Here is a 14,843-nt window from a genome sequence, read left to right as displayed (position 1 = left end):
CAATGTTTCTCACTCACATCTCCCTTTCTTTATCCCTCCCTTCCCACCTCTCTAAAAATAAATAAATAAAAATCTTGAAAAATAGAGGGGAAGCATGCAGCAAAAGGTTTTATATCCAGAGGCAAATGTCCTCTTGCCTCATATATTCCTGACATCAGCTGACTCTCAATTTTTCAGGGACTAATGATCCAAACAGGTTGATCTGGGCTGTTAGCCTTTCTCTATTCTTTTCATTGCTTGCCCACAGCACATCGACCTATAGTCCAAAATGCATATATATAAAGAGTTGAATAGTAATAAGTTTTTATTTTAAAATCCCTATAAGAGGGAGCTTCCGGTCAAGATGGCAGCATAGGCAGACATAGCTCACCTCTTTGCACAACCACATCAAAATTACAACTAAAATATAGAACCATCACTCAGAACCGTCAGAAATGAAGTTAAATGGAAGTCTGACAACTAAGGAATTAAAGAAACCACATTTATTCAGACTGGTAGGAGGGGTGCAGACATGGAATGGGCTGGTCCCACACCCTCATGTGGTGGATAAAAATTCAGGAGGGATATCTGAGGAGCAAGGAGTCCCAGCTGCATACCAGGCTCTCCAGCCCAGGGTTCCAGCGCCAGGAAAATAAGTTCCCACAACTTCTGGCTGCAAAAACCATTAGGGATTGAGTCGGTGGAAGAAACTGCTGGATCCACAAGCAGATCCTCTTGAAGAACCCACACATGGACTCACCTACTCAGACTCACTCGCTCTGAGCTCCAGTGCTGGGGTGGCAGCTGGAAGAGCACCAATGGCATACTGGGAAATGCTGAAGTGTCTGTCATTGGAGTGAGCAGAGGCCATTATCCCTTTTCTGAGCCCTCCCCCTGCAGAACCACAGAGCTGGGCAGCTAGTATGATACCATATCTGAGACTTCATCAACTGGCTAACACTACTGGACCCACCTTAGAAATTCCAGGAGACTCCACCCCACCCAACTTAAAGGCCCACCCAAGCTGCTTTTCCATATGAATGGCTGGTCTCAGCTCATTCGTCACAACTTCCTAAATCCTCTCAAATAAGCAACAGCTGGCTTTAGTGAGCCCCAGGTCCAGCACTAGCAGCAGCCAGCCTAGATTCACAGCTTGGCTTCACCTGGGAATCTTCAGGCCCAGCACAAGTAGCAGCCATCTCAGATTGCTTTATAGGTCAGGCAGGATAGTTTTTTGAGACATTTTAGGTTCACAGCAAAATTGAACAGAAGGTACAGAGATTTCCCATCTACCCCTTGATCCCCCTCCCCCAACACATGCATAGCTTCCCCCACTATCAACATCACCCACTAGAGTGGTATATCTGTTACAAGTGATGAACATTATTAGCACCACTGCCTACTGTCTAGATGCTACATACTAATCATCACTATGTCCCACAGCTTCTATGATGTAATTACTGGTGTAATATTACAACCAGTCAGAGTATTCATATACAGACTGAAATTGTGATATTTTTCTTCCTGGAGCCAGATCTATGGAGGTGTTTTTACTCATAAAAGCCCATGTTAGATCTTTGCCTAGCTCAAGAGATTCCCCACAGTATCTTGAAATGATTATCCAAAGGTTAATACTAAATACAAGTTTGGCTGGTTCATGATTTGAACAGAGCAACTGCATATCCTGATGATGGGCAAAGTCTGCTTTCCTGGACAAAGAGGGCAGCGGTACAGCTCCCCAGGGACATGCTAGTTTGATGAAGGCAAGTCTCTCAGCGGGAAGGCCTCCTGACTTCTGTTCCTGTCTCTTTCACGGAGACATGGAAGCACTGAGTCCACAGTGGGTGTTCTACATATATGTGCTGAATGGAAGAGTTTAAGATTATAGTAACCATTGCCTCCTGAAGAGTCAAAAGCTTTTTTTTAAAAAAAGAACTCTGTTTATAAAGGTATAAGATTAAAATACAGGGTGCGGCAAAGATAGGTTTACAGTTATGAGAACATGAAACAGAGTATATTCTTATATTATAATTTATTAATGATTGTATTATTTTATATATTAATAACTGTAAGCCTACTTCTGTACCCTGAATGTTTCTTGTTACTTCTCTGGAAAATTATCAAAAGCATTTGTTTTCCTTACATACTGGAAAAATAAGAATAATTTCCCTCAAAACGGAATATACAGAGCTTGAACTCCTTCACAAGTACAAATATAATGAGGACTGCCAAAACCTACCTTCCTCCACAGTACAAAGTTAATAATTTCCAAAAAATTAGGACTGTTCCTTTTTCCATCAAAAAACTAAATTACTCTTTCTGGTAGACTACTTCACATCTTCAGGTAACAGAAAGTCTTTAGGGTCTGTTACCACTGTAACAAAGAGTGAAAAGCATACCGTCTTTATACAATATCGTACTGACCAGAATTAAATGTACTAACTAATAAACTAACAAGTTTGTTGGAATAAAGAAACAAAATTTCTTTTTGCTAACAACCTCTATTTTAGCCTCCTTTCTAGTACACTGTAGGGCCCAGCAGTTCCAGTTCTTGTTCAGATAGGAGCTGACCAAAAGCAGGAATTTGGCTGACACAGAAGGATTCATCATGCTGACACCAAGACCTTGGTCGGAACCAACGAGAGCACTGTCTGCACATTCCCACTTCCCTTCCCTCTCCTTGTAAAAGCCAGAAGCTTGACTAGAGATGGATTTTAGGACAGGAGTCTGCCATCTTCTTGGATCACCAGCACCTGAATGAAACTCTTTCCTTTCCACAGCACCTGTCTCAGGAGTATTGGCTTTCCTCTCAGCATGCAGCTGAACCTGTGTTTGGCAACACCTTCAGTCTCTAAGACCATGGAGAAGGTATATTCATGTCAATTTCCAAAATCATCATGAAGAACACTGGTTGTATTTTTCCACCAGCCATTGGCATTATTTGAATAAAATATGCACCTTATTTGAAATACAGTGCACCGTTCAGATCTATGCACCTGCTTGATTGCCTTACCCTCCTGATTTTTCCAAATTTTCACACTCACTTTAACACATTATTTATTTTAATCAGAAAGTGAAAGGCTAATTTCTCCCCGAATTAGCTTACTGAAACTTTGCTAACAAAATATTTTAAAATATAATAAACATATTTAGATAAAGGTAAAAGTGACTGAGATGATTTATCAAAAAGTAATATATAGCAATTTAAGATTCTCTGAAGCCCTAATTAATCTGGGGCACTCTACAGCTTATTTCAGGGTTCTTCTGAATGTGCATTGTTCATGAAAACCGTCTGGGGAGCCTGTGAAAATGCAGGTTCCTGGGCCCCTAGCACTAATATCGATGGTTAAAACTATTGTGGGGCTCAAGAATGTGCATTTTTAAACAAGCACCTCAGGTGGTTCTAATTCAGGGCTACAGCCCAACTGAGCTCCCACAAAGTTAATGGCAAGAGAAGTCACGCAAAGTACGCATCTAAATAAAGCAGCATAGAGAGAACCTGAGTTTCAATTCCAGTGCTGCCTCTAACCAGCCATGTGACCATACATTTAATTACCCTGCGTCTCAGTTTACTCATCTGTAACAGAAGAGTATTGGACTAATAACTAAAATGCCTTTCTGTTATGAAATATTGGTATGTTTTTTTAAAAAAGAGGTAACTATAAATGTGGACACTACTATTTTTCCAGAAAACAGAGTTTGAAATATTCATAAGTAATGTTTATTCAAGGATCTCTATATTAGAGATAAAGAGTCTGTATATCTTAGGCATGCCAGATACTTAGTTGAATGTCATGTTAGATACTTTAATGAAATCAAACACACAGACACACACACATACATACACACACACTTCGATCTTGTAGTTATGGGGTAAGAAGTGTAACCGCTTATCTGAGACCTGGCTGGCATGGCTCAGTGGATTGAGCACCAGCCTGTGAACCAAAGGGTCACTGGTTTGGTTCCCAGTCATGGCACGTGCCTGGGTTGTGGGTTGGGTCCCTAGTTAGGGGAGTATGAGAGAAAGCCACACATTGATGTTTCTCTTCCTCACTTCCCATCTCTCTAAAAATAAATATATAAATCTTTTTTTTAAGAAAACCTTATCTGAATCTGGATTACAAGAGCAGTTAATGTGGCTCTTTTTACTAGACTTGAAAGTACTCCAATCCTGACATTATTAACCACATCCCAAAGGAACCAAAGCACCAGTTAAAGTGACACCTTTTTAGGAGGCAATTACCAGAGGCTACTCTCATCTGAGACTTTGCTTTAGGGAGAAAGGCCTGACTGCAAAAAGACAGAAGCTCCAGGCAGAGTGTCTCAACGTTTTAAAAAATCTGCATAGTTTGCTGGAGCTGAGATGAAACATTTATCCTTCTCTGCAACCACTTTGGTTTCCAGGGAACTGACTGTTACGGCTGAGGCAGGCTGAGGAAAGGTACATCCGCAGACACGCACACAACACACACCAAAGTTAACTGAAAATTTTCAAAGTGCCTTTTTATGCCTTTAACTTAAAGATGAACACATTTCAAGGTGACCCAATCCTCAAGTGACAGACAGTGTTTTAAAAGGGCCAGAGCTCTCCACTTAAACAATTTCTAGTGACCCGCTCACATCGCATCCTCAAGGGCTCTATCAGCTCTCTCATTTACTAGTTTTTCTTTCCTGGCAGAGGCGTTCCGTTTTAAACCGGCGCTTGAAGTTCGTCTTCCTTTCTAACAATTAAAATCCACAGGGCTTAGATGCTTAAAAAAAAATTTTTTTTTAACTTAGCAGGCACCATGGAGGACTTTCAATTATTCAATTATACAACAAATCCAAATTATTACTTTGTAGTTTTTTCTATTTATCAAAACAGTACCAGAATAATAAAACACAGTTTCATCCATCATGCCTATAAGCAAACAATAAAAGACTTCTAAGACAAAATCAAAGTTAGTGCTCATAAAAGGATCCCCAACTTAAAATCTAATAATGTACATGGAATATAATTTCTCTTTTTTCTTCACTAAAATATTGCTTTTCATCATTATAGCAAAATGGGAAAATTACAATAGAAATCCGAAAAGGGGTTCCTATAGTTAATGAAACATGCCAGGCTGGTTTTGCTCAGTGACTTTGCAAAAATTACTCCTTGTCAATAATATCCTTTCCCAGAAAATCACTCCTAGACTCTGTGAATTCCTTTCCAACCTGACCACTCCTCTATAGTCACCTACATCTCACTGCAATGATTTCCGTGACCGTCTTCCGTGGGTGACTGTGAGCAGCGGGAGAGTAGAGCCCAAGCTATGTTCACTTTGGTACCCCAGCCGCTAGCATGAACAAGTAACAAATGCCAGGGACACTAGGCACACCACTTTTTATTTTTTGATTTCGTATAAATGTAGAATATACAAAAATAGATTTAAAACTTTATTCTGGTCCTCTACTACTTCCCAAACAGCTGTCCTAAATGGGCATGGTGGGGAGGGTGTGGTGAGCAAGGTAGACATTTGAGCCAGGGTGGTTGGGGGAGTCACTATGGCCCACTGTGGGGTATAGGAGCCTAAACAAGTGAGGGGGGCATTGATACACAGGAGTAGCCCAGAATCCAATCACAACTCAAAGGGTATCTGCACAAAAGGGCAGCTAAGCATGGAAGGTCAAGACAGGCAGGATAGGAGAGCTCTCCACATGGAGAGGCAGCCTGACACAGACTGCCGCACAGCCACTGGGGGTACCAATGAGGGCTGCAGCCTGACACAGAGAGAGGACGGCACCCAGCTCAGGGAGTCAGAGCCTGAGAAAGTCGAGAGGAATGTCTTTTTTACGTAGGGTATATATTGCCCAGCAAGTGAAGTTTCATATATGCAAGAGAGAAAAGTGGAATAAACCCAGTGCTGCTGGACTAGAACTAGAGGTATCACAGTGAACTCATGGTTTTCACCATATAGATATATTGGGTTGGCCAAAAAGTCCATGTGGTTTTTTCCATAAAATAAAGAACACATTTTTCATTTTCACCAATAACTTTATTGATTTGGATATTTTGAATATGTTGGCTATCTCCCCCTCACCCCACCCCATGGTATAACGTTGACTGTTCTCAATCAATGTCTTCATTTGATCCCTATCAGTTTCAACTGGTCTACCCAACCATGGAGCATCATATAGCAAGAAATCTCCAGCACAAAACTTCACAAACCACTTTTGACATGTTCAATCAGTCACAGCACCTTCCCCATATACTGCATAATCTTTGTGTGTGTTTTTCAATTGCATTCTTACTTTTCTTTAAATAATAAAGCATAATATACCAAAAATGTTGTGTATTTTCTTCCATCTTCAATATTAAAATGGCTACACAAAAATTCACCAATTTTTAGGTTGGTTTTTTTTTTTTTAATGCACGCTGATAGGACAGCTGTCACAATACAATCTAACAAAATTGTTTGGAATGAAGTTAAAAGACAACTAAGCACTACTAGAGTAATCTTTTGGGGGGGAAAAACACTTTTTGGCCAACCTAGATAGATGAATACAGAGGGTATGTGTGTGTATGTGCGTGTAGTACATACATTCTCCAGTTTGCCAAGTGAGAGGCTTGGGAACAGAGACACTCCAGTGACCATGAGGACACCTGTTGCCCAGGTCTTGGCTTCTAAGCACTATTACCCATGGAAAGAAATGCTCCTTGGAGAAATAGTTGACTCCAGTGCTAGGATACGGAAAAAAGTATTAAATAAGCCTGGAATACCTGTAAAGCCAGAAAATAAGGAAGTACTTTTAAAATAATGGGGCATGTCAAAAAAGAGAAAGAGAAAGCCAGGGTAAAAGGACTCCCAATAGCAAAATCTGAGACAATATGAATATTAAATAACAAAAGAAACAATTCAGGAAGCCTCAGATATATACTTATATAAGCACACAAATAAAACTGAAAGTTTGCAGAATAAGAGGACACCGAAACAGTTTCAAAGTACGACCCTCAAACAGAGCTATCTAATTTCTTAAATAGACAAAATGAAAAATAACTATTGATACATATCATATTTACAAAATATTTTCATTGTAGCTCTGGCTTGCTGCCCAGCTCCTGAACCAGACCTAGCTCCTTAAAAGCAAGGATTATCCTTGTCCATCTTAAATCCCCAGGGTGGTAACACACAGTACACAGTTGGTGCTCAGTAACTACTTGCTGAGTGAAAAATATGCTTCATAAAACAGAAAACCTCACCATGGTTCCCAGTCTGGCAACAAGCCAAAGCTGATCTACTTTATCATGTTTTAAATAAGCTACACTTTCTGTTTGTTCTGACTTGGGTTACAGAAAGTGCCTTTACAGAGCAAGAGTCTTTACATTCCCCAGTAATCATGATCTCTGATTATTTCAATTTGTAGATATGTGCCTACAACAATCTCTTGTTAACATAATACAGGAAATCCATAGAATTGTCCCCATCCCCTTCCAATTAAAAATCTGACTTCAATTACTTCTTTTTCTGTTGTTTTCCAGATACCCTTGATCTCTGTCAATTATATCTCAATTTTAAAAAAAGAGAGTAAAAGTTGTTTAACTATTTCCTGAGAGAAAAAAATAAACTTCTAAGTTTAGGGAAAGTAAGAGCGCATCCTCAAAGGCACGCAGTCACATCCTTGAAGATACCAAGGTGAGACCTGAACCCCATCCCTATGCTCCATTCACCGTCTTTCAGGATCTTCCAATCCAGGGAATATTTCTTTACTACATTCCAGAAACAGAACTAGAATTTAAAACACAATCTCCTTAAGGCAGTGACTGAAGGGGAATCAACTCGGTGAGGGCATCAACTGTCTTCATAAAAACACACTCTTACATTCAACAAACGTTCTGGACCACCTCTAGACTGTTTAATTAGAACAGATACTTTCAAAGAAAAAAAAAGTACTTACAGCTAATTTTCTCAAAATTAGCCCCTAAAAAAAAAAAGCTCCCTATAATACCATTATTTATTAATGCTTAGTAGGTATCCACAATGTACCACATACTTCACATCTTCTCATTTAATCTCCAAATCACTTAATGAGGTAAATACTATTATAAACATTTTACAGATTAAGAAACTTAAGCACCAAATGACTAAGTAATGTGCCCAAAGTCACACAGCTACAATGAAGATCCAGTATACAGACATCCAAGTTCTAAAGCTTTAAATGAGATCCTTAACCTTTGGCCGATCATTGTTTTATGTTTGAATTACAAATTTTTCACATTTTTTTGAAATCAGAACTAAGTTCTCTTGCCATAATATTAAATAATATCAATGAAAGAAAAAATGGTAAAATAATTCATTGGGTACTTCCACAAATCTTCCTACTTCTAAAATCATATGCAATTTTTGTAAATTACACAGTACAGAGGCCTGACAACTTCCCCACCTGCCAGGCCACTTTGGGGATACAGCTGTGTTGAAATTATCTGAGGAAATCCAGCATTAGATGACACAGGAATTCTATTAAGAGTGGGCGTGGAAAGTGAACGAATAAGTGGGCAGATGAAAGTCGAACCCTTTCCTATAACTTCCGCTTAGAAAAAGGCGGCTTGGAAGTCAAGGACGGCGGGAACGTGCCTAAGAGTTAGGTCTCCCTGCTTCGGCCTCGGGGTGGGAGCAGCCCAGGCGCCGCTGCTGCCCGGCTCAGCGACCCCTGCGTGGGACCTGGGGCGCCGGGCGACGGCGAGCCCCGCGCTGGCCGGGACGAGGCAGCAAGCTGGCGGCGGACGCACGGGAGTCGAGGAGGGGGGCCCTTACCGAGCTCCGTGCCCGGGTTGCGCGCGGACATGGTGCAGACCGCTGCAGCAGTTGCCGGCTCCTCCGCCCGGGTTCACCTCCGCCCAGCCCTTCCTCCTTCCTGGCTGCCCCGCGATGACGACGCGATCGCCCCGCCCCTGTCCCCTCTCCGGGAGGAGCGGCGCGCCTTGGCCGCGCGGTCAGGACCCCATGCCTGCGCTCTTGCGAGGAAATCCTGCCGCCCCACTCGCTGGTCTTCCCCACGAGATGCGGGACTCCAACAACAGCTCGCAGAAAGAACGCTACCAAAACCGCTTTTGAAATATTTAAGTTGATGACTGCACGGGATAACAATTTAGAAACTTGTGAGATTGCATACCAAGAGGGGTGGCAGCTCTGTGGCCTGAAAAATAACGGGCCTAGGAGAAGCTTTGCTCCGACACTGTGACTCTGGGCATGTCAATGCCTTCATTTCCCTCATGTGTTAAGAAATGACTTTGACAACTTCTTGGAGCTTGAAACTCTGAATCTGACACTAAGATTTTTCTCTTTCAGTCCGATTTCTGTGACCAGAAGATTAAAATTGTCTGGAGTCGCTCAACATGGGCTGCTAGTCAATTCATCTGTACTCACAGAGGGCCCTCCTGAAAGAAAACATGTTTCAGGTGTATGCTGGCATTGAGTCTCAGAACAGTCCTGCCAAGTATGTATTATATGTCCTTCATCTCCATTTCTGTAACTACAAGACATCAGAGTCCTTATTAGAAAGGCATCCTGGTGTAGTGGAAACCGAGTAGGCTCAGAATGCACAGAACCCCTTAATACATCAGCAATTCCACTTAATAACTCGGTGATCCTAGGAATGCTGTTGTCTACTTGTCTGAAAAATGGAGATTATCGACATAGTTTTTCCTGTAAAGTTGTTGCATGTGTGTAAAGCACCTAGGACATGCCAAGACATGCAGTAGGTTAGGTGTTCATCAAATGAAAGTTGTTAATATTATTGTCAGGTTCACAGAGCAATTATGGGACTAAATCTGAAAAGAAATCTGAGTCTTACTTCCCCTCACTAAGCTGCCTCTCAGCCTTGTTAACACGTAACTATTGTATTCTGGATGTGTCTAGATTCTACTCGTACATTTAAGGACATTTCCCCTTTATTTTTATTTTAACTCTGAGAAAGAGAAAAGCAAGCCCTAAAAGCCTGGAGCTGACCTGGCATAGCTACATCATCTTGCTCTTCTTCAATTAAATATAAACAGTTTCACAGGATGCCAGCGTCAGCTAAGGCCATTGTGAGCATGATGCATCAACAAAAACACAAGGTCTCTCAGAATCATGTCTGAACACAGAAAAAAAAGAAAAGAAAAAATGAACATTGCCCAAACTACAAAAATGACCTAACAGCCTCCTCCTATCCTGACTAGTGGAAGTGACTGTCATATCTTTACCCATCAGTTTGAGCCTCATCCCATTCTTCTGTTTTAGATAACAATTAAGGTATGTTGTCATATTATTATCACCACTCCCTGCCTTTAATCCAACCCAGAGCAATGGCCCAATTCCTTAACGTTCCCCAAATCACCCAACACAAGCCCAAATCCCATGTCATTTCTAACATGCTCTAACACACCTGTTTCCCATGGTGAGCCTTCTCTCTTGTTGCAGTAAGTCAATGAACCCAAATTTATCCCACTACAGGTATGTTCCTGGTGGTCTTCAAATGGAGAACATTGACATTCTTGAAAGATACAAAGACAACAAATAGAATTCTATTTTTAGGGACAGATAAACCCTAAACCAAATTCCAAACCATTCATTACTCATATATAATTAAGTTTATTAAAACAAAAGCAGTGAGATTCCCAAGTTAGCTGAAAAAAACAGAATCAGGGCAGCCTCCTAAGCAAACATTTTAGCAATGTATCTGACAAGACTTTCTCAAGGACTTTTTCCTAAAATGACCTGCTGTAATGTCCTAATCTGGAATCAATCTCTGCAGCCTGAAAGTATGTTAAATTAGCAGCATTCAGATAGTGGTGATAGAATGCAAAATATGAGTTTCTTTAATGGAGAAATGTTGCCAAGGTTCACTTTGTGAGGCCCCCTTTTAAATGTATCTCCTTCTGAAATTTTGGAAGAACCCCTACAGCAAGGCTGCTCAAAGAAAGACCACCACCACTACATTGGAATCTCCCAAAAGTTTTTTTCTATAGCCGATTCCAGGCTTCCCCACAGCCCTACTCTGGGGCCCTGGGATCTGCATTTTAACATTCCCTCAAATGATACTTATGCAAACTAAATGTAAAAAATCATCAACCTAGATACAGAGCAAACTATATATGCCAGTCTAGAAATATAGCCCCAACTGGCACATACAAGAGTCAAACTATATTTACTTTATTATAATTTTAATTCATGAAGATTCTGCATGTCATTTTTGTGGATGTTTTTAATATAAATTTTAAATTGCCATTATCAATTTGTCTTCCCACCCCCACTTCTTCATCAATTAAAATTAAAGCCGCAGGAATGTTTATATTTAACTTGAAGCCTCAAGAAGCTACCTGGCCTGGGAGATAGGAGTAAAATTCCAAAGGTCATTGACTATTTGCTTGGTTCATCATACGCGTGTCTATTACAGTACTTGGCACACAGTAGGCTGTGAATATTTGTTAGGTAAATGATTGCATATTACTGTCTGTGCTGTTTCCCTATAGTGTTCAGTTTTCTCTAGTCCAATTTCATTTGACTGTAGTCTCTAATTCTGATTTCGCAGAGCAGTCATTCCACTTGGTCAATCCACTTCAACTATGGATTTTCAACCAGTATTTCTAAGTGAGACGGGGAAAGTAGAGAAGCAGGGAGGACTAGAGAGGAGTATGAGTATTAGAATTGAATTATTTCACAACTGGAGGGAGACCTATAGACCATATAATTCCTGCTTCACGGTGAAATAAGAAAAAAAAGAATTATATTGAGTCTTTTATGAATTTAAAGTTATTCAATTTAAAGAACAGTTTTTCATTCTGAGACCTTGCCTTTCACTACAACTTGGATTTTAAAATGTCCTTTTTTTTAAATGAAGATTGTGGTGGCAATTTTCTTTTTTAATAGCTTCACTTGGCAATATATAAGTAGACCATTCTATCTTGCCCACCTCCTGTTTTTCTAATCCATTAGTCCACCAAATCCCAAAGTGAGGGAATTACTATAAGATTAAATATTTAACATTAGCTAATATTCTGATAAGGTACCCTTCACATCAATTATTTGGTACTTCCCCTAAAAAATCTATGTGTGAGAACATCATCTCCCTTTACAGTAAAGAAATTGAGTCTCAGAGTTTACTTTAGAAGTGCCAGAGGATGACTCAAACCAGGCAATTTAACCCTACAGACCACATTTACTATGCCCTCTCTCTCTCCCCAGCCAAACTCATTAGACAAACCACTTAAGCCCTCTGAAATCAGGTTTCCCATTTAGTTATATGCCACTTAACAATGTGGATACGTTCTGTGAAACACACTGTTAGGTGATTTCACCGTTGCGGGAAGACCAGCGTGTACTTACACACAAACCTAGACGGCATAGCCTGCTACACACCTAGGCCATGTGGTATACAGCCTACTGCGCCTGGGCTACAACCCTCTACAGCATGTTACTGTAGTGAATACTGTAGGCAATTGTAACACAGCAGTATTTTTGTAACTAAACATATCTACATATAAAAAAGGTACAGTAAAAAATATGGTATAAAAGTTAACCCTGTATAGGGCACTTGGCAGGAATACAGCTTGCAGTGCTGGAAATTGCTTTAGATGAGTGGAGAGTGAATGTGAAGGCTAGGACATTACTGTACACTGCTGTGGACGTTATAAACACTAAGCACTTAGGCTACACTAAATTTATAAAACACAAGATTAAATCCAGCACAAGAGGAAAGGATGCAATCGAGGGATACAGAAAACCTGAGATGAGGCTGCTGCTGGGGTTACATGACATACTGTTTTACAACGAACTTATAAAAAAGGTAGAAATACACCCTACGATAATAATAAAAAGCATAGTATAGTAAGTAGAAAAACCAATAACATAATTTATTATCAAGCATTATGTACTGTACGTAATTGTATGTGCTATAATTAAACGACTGGCAGTGGTTTACACCATCACCACCACCACCGTGTATAATGCGTGTGCTACAACAGGTAAGATGCCAACAATGTCACTAGGCAGTAAGAATTTTCCAGCTCTATTAAAATCTTACGGGACTACTGTTGTATATACGCCCTGGCTGGTTTAGCTCAGTGGATTGAGCGTCGGCCTGCGAGCTAAGTGTCGCTGGTTCGATCTTCCAGTCAGGGTACATCAGAGAAGGAAAACTCTGATTCCAAAAAACCTCCGCTGCCTTGCGGCATACCTCTTCAGGGGAAAGGCTAAGGGAGTAAACCCCGACAGAAAATCCGGAGCCGGAGTCCCTAAGGCGGTTTGACGTTGTAGTCAGCACCGGCAACTCCTGCGGCGCACCTGAACCCAAGCTGTATCGACTCCGTCTTTCCCTTGGACCCTTCAGCTGCGAAGAGAGGGGGGGTCTGTTGCATGGGCAACAGCAGACCCTCCATATCACCCTGCCCAGGCTCTGTAGCTTCAGCGTCATCACAAGATGTCGATTCAACACGGGAGGAGACAGATACCATGTCACTCCCGAGTCGGACTGCACAGCCATTCTCGGCGGTGCAGATAGACTCTTAAGAAGCTACACCATCGTCTCTCGAGACGGACGGCTGCCGACGACAACTGTTGTATATGCACTCTGTAAACTAAAATCAGTTATTTTTCACTTGACCAAGTTCCATTCTCCCTTTAATTATGTAAAGTGATTCAACCTATAAAATATTACTCATTAGCTATCAGTTGCATACCTTGACCTTATTTCCACGGGTAAATTTGTTAGATGCCTCATTTGTTTCTTCAGGAACTCTTATTAATTTTAAAGTACCACTGATCTAGGTGATATTATGTCCCACTAAAAATTATGCATTCCTATAGGTAAGAAAGCCAAGCCTCTTGAGAATGTTCTTGCTCCAGTAATACTTCCTTAGGAATTCCCTTAGTGTAAGGGAACATGTAATGTACGCTTATATGGTAACCATATTAAGAATCACATTTTGTTTTAAACTATCCAGGTGTAAAACGTGAGGTATCTACTACAGACATATTTTCCCTTGGTCTGCATTTTCAATTCCCCATTTTGTTGTTGCTTTCTGAAAAATTACATCCCTTTTCCCACCTCCACCTTAGCCTCAAAGGAAAGGGAGGTTACATTAATAATTCTATTGAATTTAAACTATTAATAAATGTAACCTATAAATTATGGTACATCTTCACTATATTATTTTGTAGCCATTAACAAGAATGTTGAATTTCATTTAGTGAGGTAAAAACACTTCAGAGAATTGATGAACCAAACTCAATCCTGGTTTCTTGGAATAGACTTCTGGTTAACACTAAAACTGAAAAGTAATGATTCACAAGGTAAATTACTAAAAGTCAGGCAGGAATTTGAGTTACCACGACCTACTGGATATGATGACATAAAAAGGAAGCCCCAGAGCAAAAATGCAATGGGGAAGACTGAGTGGGTAGAGATGAATGGACTATAACACCAGCTGGACTCCTCCTAGGTACTTAGTTGTGTTTCAAGCTGGCTGAGGCTGTTCAAGGGTTCACAGGAGAAGCAAGGCCTTCGAGTAGGTTCTTGTCATGTCTCACTCTACAGTGGAGAGGACTGTCTGCATGGGGGACAACTGGAAAATAAACATCCTGGTCTGATAAGATTTGGTGCTAAGTTAGGGCCTTGTTGCAAACGCTTGAGTACTTACAACATACCAGCCCCCTTTTTAAGCAAGGGCAGTATTACTGAAGATAAAAAATATAAATGGTTACTTCAGAGTGATAGGAACTATGAATAAAATGGGACAAAATAAGCACAAGAACTTGACAGCTTATCTAAGACATAAACCAGAGATCTGATCAACATGAACATTCTAGTCACATAAAAAATAATAAAGCATATTATGACAGATTTCATGGCCTGAAACTCCT

General features: G+C 40.6%; 1 protein-coding gene across 1 annotated transcript in view; it reads right to left on the bottom strand.

The window, feature by feature from the left end:
• DERA (deoxyribose-phosphate aldolase) overlaps positions 1 to 8,872 on the bottom strand; it is a 94,815-nt gene extending 85,943 nt beyond the window's left edge. Inside the window, exon 1 of the mRNA XM_090275464.1 lies at positions 8,757 to 8,872. Coding sequence (XP_090131590.1) covers positions 8,757 to 8,787 — 31 coding nt within the window. The 5' untranslated portion in view covers positions 8,788 to 8,872. The remainder of the gene's footprint in view (positions 1 to 8,756) is intronic.
• Positions 8,873 to 14,843: the final 5,971 nt, after the last annotated feature.

This window comes from Furipterus horrens, unplaced genomic scaffold (genome assembly GCF_987537825.1).
Source record: "Furipterus horrens unplaced genomic scaffold, mFurHor1.1.pri manual_scaffold_4, whole genome shotgun sequence".
Taxonomy (NCBI): Eukaryota; Metazoa; Chordata; class Mammalia; order Chiroptera; family Furipteridae; genus Furipterus; species Furipterus horrens.
Note: the sequence above shows the minus strand (reverse complement) of the source record. Positions and strands in the feature narration are given on the sequence as shown.